This window comes from Sycon ciliatum, chromosome 1 (genome assembly GCF_964019385.1).
Source record: "Sycon ciliatum chromosome 1, ocSycCili1.1, whole genome shotgun sequence".
Lineage (NCBI taxonomy): Eukaryota > Metazoa > Porifera > Calcarea > Leucosolenida > Sycettidae > Sycon > Sycon ciliatum.
The window spans coordinates 52,280,372-52,288,359 of record NC_088643.1 but is presented as its reverse complement, the minus strand read 5'-3'; the positions used below and the strand labels follow the sequence as shown (position 1 = coordinate 52,288,359).

General features: G+C 50.9%; 1 protein-coding gene across 1 annotated transcript; it reads left to right on the top strand.

Moving 5' to 3' along the window:
* Positions 1 to 6,517: 6,517 nt before the first annotated feature.
* Positions 6,518 to 7,018, top strand: LOC135805339 (uncharacterized). The gene has a single exon (XM_065319364.1). It carries the CDS (start codon positions 6,518 to 6,520, stop codon positions 7,016 to 7,018), a length of 501 nt encoding a protein of 166 aa, XP_065175436.1.
* Positions 7,019 to 7,988: the final 970 nt, after the last annotated feature.

Below are 7,988 nucleotides of genomic sequence, written 5' to 3'. Positions count from 1 at the left end.
AACGGAGGTTTTTGTTGTTAGGCGGGAGATCGGGAGAGGTTTCAAAAACATCAAAAAATCGGGAGATCTTCTGGCTGATCGGGAGATTTGGAACCGCTACCAATGTCGATGGTGTCCTTTTTTGCGACCTCTTTGTACTCCGCTCTTTAGTACCTAATACCTTACAATGTCGAGATTGCATTCACTCCCCCAATAGCTTAGTTCTACCCTGCGTTTTTCATTCACGCTACGGGTCTGTTTTATCTTTCTTATTTGGCTGCAGACAGATAAAATAGAAATCCATCTGATATTCGCACTGCTGCATCCCCAATTGCTATTTCGACATGCAGTACTTCGTAGAGTACCGATACATACTGTAACGGTATCACGGCCATTCGTACCCAGGGGCGCTGGACACAGGAGACAAGCACTCGTTTGTTTGCATCAACGTATTTGAACAAAGGACATGACGGGATACCAGGGACAATAACTCCACTGGAAGGAACAAAAAGACTGAAAAAGACAAAACTGAAGACTCAAAAATCACGAATGCTCATATAACGCATCTATGCGAGGCAATAGACAGTTTGGTGAATGTCATCATGCAGAAAAACAACACATCGTTCTACATCGCCTGCCCCCTTGATGACATTCTACAAAATCAGTACACGGAACAAACGAACACCACGTTCCACATGGACAACACTCAATAGTCACATGTAGCAAAAGGAACCACAGCAAAAGAGAAAAACCACAAACGAGCCAGCTGACATTGTACCAAAACAAGCCAAAACTCTATGCTATTTTGTATCATATAAATCAATGAAGTGAGGGTTTTTGATCGCGGAGGGTGGAGGGATGTCTGCACCGGCAAATGCATTTTTAGGCAAGTACGAATACACGTGCATGTATGGCGGTCTGGGTGTGGCACCATATTTTGGAAGTTGAGGGTATGAAACGTACATACCCAAAATTAATAGTAGTACTGAAGGCACACACACACGCACACATGTCAGATTCTTCTATTGCTCATATTCGGCACAGTGCGCCCCAGTGTGAAAAGCATGCCCCTGCCCATAATTGGAATTAATCTCACGTAAACGGAAACTTCTTCGCTGGTATCTTCTTATTTGCTGCTCCTGCCGACATTGTTGTTTTTGAACTGGTGATGCGGGAGCAATAGTGCACTGTCTGTTAGTTGCATCCACTGGGAGGTTTGGTTTGCTTCTCAATATTCGCCTTGTGGCTACGCACATGGCGGTTGCGATTGCCGGATTGTGAGAATGCCTGTTCACAGCCCGGCATAGTGCACTTGTATGGTTTCTCGCCTGTATGCGTTCTCGTGTGTTTGCTTAGTGCTGATTGGTCATAAAAACGCGAGTTGCATCTGTCGCAATGATATGGCTTCTCCCCGGTGTGTTTCCGGATGTGCAAAGTTAGACTATTGTTCTGCGAGAAGGCTTGTCCACACTCTGTGCAACGATATGGCTTCTTGCCAGTGTGCACTGTCATGTGTCTTTTGAGCTGCGACGGATACGAGAAACCCCTTTTGCATTCCGGGCAGACTCGTTTGGCTTTGGCAATTTTTTCAGGTTCATTAATCGACGGCTGCTGTCCAAGTACGTTACTCGGTGGTAGTGGCTCGCTGAGGTCATGGTGATGCGGTGGCATTACCTGCAGCCTGGGAATATGTGGTGGCTTGTGATGTTGTTGTTGTCGTTGTTGTTGTTGTAGGCCCCTTGCTAGTGATGGTGATAGCAACACATCAATACCACACGATGGCGCGAAAACATCATGATTTAATAGTGTATTTACATCAGAGCGCATGGCCGTAGAGACTTTTGGCAGGTAGGGAAAGATTGCTGCATCACTCCAGGTGTTGGGTAGGTTAGGCTGAAGGAGTGGCTCCGCCGGACCTGGGTTCAAGGAGAATGGTGTTGCTGAGTTATCAGGTTCTTGCATAGACGGCTGCTGCCCGAGTAAGGTGCTCTGTGGAAATGGCTCACTAAGGTCGTGACGACGATTTGGTTGCATTTCTGGTAAACTTGCAATATGTTGTCGTCCTTGCCTTGACACTGCGATCGCATTCGTGTCACCAGTAGGCGCAAACCCATCATGAGGGAATCCTATATTTCCAAATGAGCTGACGCCTTTAGAAAATTGTGGCGGGAACGGAAAGAGTGCTGCATCACTCAAGCTGTTGGAAGTATGCTGGTTATTCGGCATTAGGCTATGTGGAAGGGTCGGTGCCGTCTGACCATGGTGGAAGGAGAATGTTGTCGCTGGGTTTTCAGGTTCTTTCATTGACGGCTGCTTTCCGAATACGTTACTCTGTGGTAGCGACTGGTGGAAGTCGTGTGGACTTGGTGGCAAGTCAAGTAAGCCGGGACTATTTGGCGGCTGCAGATGCTGTCGTCCTGACTGTAAGGCCATTGCTGGCGCTGGTGCTGCCGTCAACTTACTATCACCCAAATGCGCAAACGCATCATGATGTACGAGTCGTGTGTTCATATTGGAGCCCATGCCCGTAAAGACTTCTGGCAAGGAGGACAAAAGTACTCCATCAAACAAGTTGTCATAGTGCTCGTGATCCTTGAGCTGAAGATTTGGTGCCGCCAAACCTTGTAGGTAGGAGAATGGTGTCGATGCGCTTCGTGATTGGTCTTGTGGAACCAAAGCGTCGTGAGCATAGGGGTTTGAAGCTACACCACTCTGACTGAGTTGATCAAAGGTAAACTGGCTCATCCTGCTTGCGTTGCTATTGTCAATGGCAAAGACTAAAATTCACAAGTCGGCACAGAAACAAATTGGAGAGGTTCTGAACAAGGGTTGCAGTGAATAGGCATGAATCTGGGTGGTGGTACGAGTTAATAGGGAGTTGATGGTAATGAGATTCGATTTTGAGGTGTAGATGGGAATGTCTCTCTGTTAGTGGTGCTGGAGTTATGCAATGTTAGTGCTGCGGGTCGATACAAGTGAGAAAGAGGAAATTGTTAGGGGTGTAGGTGCGTAGTCTAACCATAGGTGTTGGTGTGCGTGGAAGATAGACGTTGCAAATGTGGCAAATCATGCTCGATAGGATAGGTGTGTCAGGGTGATGGTGTGCTGCAGTAGTCTGCCATCAGCTGAAGGCGGGTGAGGTGTGGTAATGTGGGCTAAAATCGAGAGTCTGTGATCTAAAGTAGAAGAGTGTGTAATGTGAGTGTGCATGCACTTGGGGGGGGGGGGGGGGCTTCTTTATAAGCATACTCTTTGAGGTGTCGTTCGGTTGCTTCTTGCCATAATTCACACTGAAAGTATCTCCTGTTTTAGGATGGTATGTCAGCACACACATGCACAGTTATCTGCCAACCTGTGCAGTTTTCTACCTGAAGAGTTGAGGTATTACTCTCGACATAACGCTAGGTGACATTCCAGAGGTCCTGAAAAACGAGGAATGCGTGCAAATTTACGCTCTACGTCGAATGAAGTGGGATACTTCGCACGGACTGTCGCAACTTTGTACTCGCAACTTGCATTTGTTGTCTTGGTGGTATGACTAGTAAGCTGGATTTATGTGGCGACTGGATATTATGTTGTCTTCATCGGTGTAAAGCCATTGCTGGCTCTGGTACTGATATCACATTACTATCACCCAAAGTCGCCAACACATCATGATGTACGAGTCCTGTATTTACATTGGAGCTCTCGCCCGTGGAGACTTGTGGCAAGGACGGAAAAAGTACTCCATCACACAAGTTGTCATAGTGCTGAAGATTTGGAGCCGCCGAACTTCGGAGATAGGTGAATGGTGTTGGTGCGCTGGGTTATTGGTCTTCTGTAACCAAAGCGGTTTGACGCTAGAGGACTGTGACTTAGTTGATCAAAGGTAAAATGACTCGTCCTTCCTGCGTTGCTATTGTCCATGGCAAAGCTTAAATACACAAGTTTAAACATAAACAAAATGTACAGATAGTTAGCTGGTGCTGGAGGTAACGCAGAATAAGAGCTGCGGATCGATACATGTGAGAAAGAGTAAATTGTAGGGGTGTAGGAGTATAAATTATTCATAGGTGTTGGCGTGCGTAGAAGATAGACCATTCCAAATATTGCAAGTCATGGTTGATAGGGCAAGGGTGTCAGGTGTATGGTGTGCTAATCTGCGATCATGTGAAGGTGGGTGAGAAGTGGTGATCTGGGCAAAAACTGAAAGGCTGTGATTGAAAATATAAGTTTCCGTGCATGGCACGGTAAGTGAAGTTAGCAACCCACCAACAATTACATTCCTAACATAATTTGCACGTACTTGCCATAGCGCATCACGTGCCCGTGCAGAACACGCACTCCGAACTCCCGCGCCCCGGCACGGGACCACGCGGAGCATGCGCATTACTCCGGCTCTCGATGCTGTTTCTTCTTCATCCTTGCTGCGCCAACAGTCAGATCGCTTGACAACCTTGGCCAGTTTTTGAGCTTGCTCTTCGCTTTGCTGTGCTGACGGTCAAATTGTTTGACTATCGCGGCCAGTTTCTGATCAATATCCGATCAACCAGGTCTCTGTCAGTGAGCGATGTCCAGCCAAAACGCTCCGTTTGCTTTGCTGCGCTGACGCAGTGACGGTCAAATTGTTTGACAATCGCGGCCAGTTTCTGATCAATATCCGATCAACCATGTCTTTGTCAGTGAGCGATGTCCAGCCATAACGCTCTTTGCTTTGCTGCCTTGACGGTCAAATTGTTTGACAATCGCGGCCAGTTTCTGATCAATATCCGATCAACCATGTCTTTGTCAGTGAGCGATGTCCAGCCAAAATGCGCTCTGCTGAGCTGCGAAACGCACTGGCATCCCGCAATTATTTAGACCCGACAGGAACAAAACCTACTCCGCGGACTCGCCTGCTCGAGTTGAAGTTGGCTCCAGACTACTGTACGCGAGGACTTGGCCGCTCCGGCAGCGGAGCAGAACCTAGCCGAGGCAACTGCAGCCCCATCCCTGGCCTGGGAGACTTTAGTCGGGAGGAGGTTCGCGACGCTTGGAGCACGTATTGTGCGACTGACGCAGCAGCACACCCCTCCAGGGCCCCCGGAGCTGTTTTCGCACCAGCCCATAATCTTGAAGATGGCTCGGAAATTTAGGTCCCTGATGCTGAGCTCTCCTCTCTAAAGCTGACACGAAGTATGCCTGGCGGCTTTGGCCTGTTTCCCCTCATCATCATGTCTGGCCCCGGCTTGGCATTTTTGGGAAGGTTCGTACCATGTAGATAAGGCACCACCATTTGGCCTTAGATCCTCCCCCTTCCGTTCAACAGACCGGCTGATGTGGACTCTCAGCCCAACGGTGACTCTGCATTGACTGGAATGATCCTGCTAAGTCTCTTACTCGTCTTCGAGTACAGCGCTTCCGGACTCTCAGCCCATCTACCGACGCAGTGCTGACACACCCTGCACAGTCCACCCTCCAGCAGTTGACGACGCAACCATGGACCTCATCCGCCAGGGCCTGGCGGCCAGTTCCAGCATAACATGCGCTTCGCTGCCGCGCTCCGAACACTTGTCGCCCTGCGCCAGGGCAAGCCACACTCAGGGACTGATCAGTGCCGGCAGCATTGTTCCAGATCCTGTACTTTGAGTGCATTGCCCACTGTGCTAATGGCTAGCCGCATTGGACGGCACTCACATCAAATGCAGTGTAATAGTAATGCAGATAAATCCTGTTTGGGTCAGGTTGTCAGCGCTGCCGGACTCGCATTCCAACTGCCGAAGTGGTGCCGACACAACCAGCGGAGTCCACCCTCCAGCAGTTGACGACGCAACCATGGACCTCATCCGCCAGGGCCTGGCGGACAGCTCCAGCATGGCATGCGCTTCGCCGCAGCACTCCGAACGCTTGTCGCCCTGCGCCAGGGCAAGCCAACCTCAGGGACTGATCAGTGCCGGCAGCATTGTTCCAGATCCTGTACTTCGAGCACATCGCCCACTATGCTAATGGGCAGCCGCATTGGACGGCACTCACATAAATTGCAGTGTAATAGTAATGCAGATAAATCCTGTCTGGGTCCGGTTGTCAGCGCGTCTGGACTTGCAGCCCAACTGCCGAAGCGGTGCCGGCACAACCAGCGCAGTCCACCCTTCAGCAGTTGATGACGCAACCATGGACCTCATCCGCCAGGGCCTGGCGGGCAGCTCCAGCACAACATACGCTTCGCTGCAGCGCTCCGAACGCTTGTCACCCCGCACTAGGGCAAGCCATACCCAGTGACTGATCAGTGCCAGCAGCAATGTTCCATATCCGGTACGTTGAGCGCATTGCCCACTATGCTAATGGGCAGCCGCATTGGACGGCACTCACATCAATTGTAGTGTAATAGTAATGTAGATAAATCCTGTTTAGGTCAGGTTGTCGACGCTTCTGGACTCGCAGCCCAACTGCCGACGCAGTGCCGACACAACCAGCGCAGTCCACCCTTCAGCAGTTGACGACGCGGGCCGCAACTTTGGACGATCTGGCTGGCGTACAGCACTACCTGCAGTCCACCGTGCCTAGCCCGCACAACCGCGCCATGCTCTGGAGCGCCGTGACTCTGGCCTTCCACCGGCTGCTCAGAGTCAACGAGTACACCTTAACGGCACGGGGCGCCGGCCTTGAGTACAGCGATGCGACCATGTACCCAGACCGCGTGGAGCTGCGCCTGCGTGTGACAAAGACGAGCCAATACGGCAGCGGCCAGGACATTAGCGTCAGGAGGACAGGCTCGCCGACATGCCCGCACACGGCAGCCGCCAGCTACCTAGCAGCCCGTGGCTCGGCACCTGGCCCACTCTATCGCTATGATGACGGCACGCCCCTGAAGCCGCATAACATCAACAGGCTACTGCAAACAGCCTTGCCTAACAAAGACGTGCGCAGCCACAGCCTCAGACGAGGCGCTGCAACGCTGGCAGGCAAAGCTGGCGTGCCTGAGTACGTGCTGAAGACCGCCGGCAGGTGGCAAAGCTCTGCCTACCTCCGCTATGTCCGCACCCCTGTCGCAGACAGAGCATTGCCAGCGGCATTGTTCTAGTCTCTGCCCGTTATGCTAATGAGTAGCCGCATTGGACGGCCCTAGCAACAGCTGTAGTGTACATATGATATACCTATTATACTATAACTATAGTAATGCCGATAATTCCTGTTTGGGTCATGTTGTATTTTGGGAGAACGGTAGGGATCGTGGGTCAGGCCGGCATTGAGCCAAGTGCGCCTACATGTGCTCACAAGTGCATCCCTACCGTATGCGTGTATTGACACGCCGGGCAATTGTTGCCCCCATTAGCCCTGGCATTGGCCAGTCTAACGCACATTGGTGCTTGCGATACTACGGCATTGGTCCATAGTATTGCATACTGCATGCCGCAATTGTTGCATGCGATACTACGGCATTGGTCCATAGTATTGCATACTGCATGCGGCAATTGTTGCCTATGCCCTGATAATACAACGCGTAATAGCTCCCAAACAGGTCGGCTTGTGTGGTTGTTAAATATAAGTTTCCGTGCATGGCACGGTAAGTGAAGTTAGCAACCCACCAACAATTACATTCCTAACATAATTTGCACGTACTTGCCATAGCGCATCACGTGCCCGTGCAGAACACGCACTCCGAACTCCCGCGCCCCGGCACGGGACCACGCGGAGCATGCGCATTACTCCGGTTCTCGATGCTGTTTCTTCTTCATCCTTGCTGCGCCAACAGTCAGATCGCTTGACAACCTTGGCCAGTTTTTGAGCACCACCACCCACCCCATCATCTCTAACCATCATTCTATTCTAAGCCATCCCGGAAGGGAGAACGGTAGGGATCGTGGGTCAGGCCGGCATTGAGCCAAGTGCGCCTACATGTGCTCACAAGTGCATCCCTACCGTATGCATGTATTGACACGCCGGGCAATTGTTGCCCCCATTAGCCCTGGCATTGGCCAGTCTAACGCACATTGGTGCTTGCGATACTACGGCATTGGTCCATAGTATTGCATACTGCATGCTGCAATTGT

Coding starts and splice junctions, on each gene's coding strand:
- LOC135805339 (XM_065319364.1), top strand. CDS start 6,518: ATGCTCTGGAGCGCCGTGACTCTGGCCTTCCACCGGCTGCTCAGAGTC.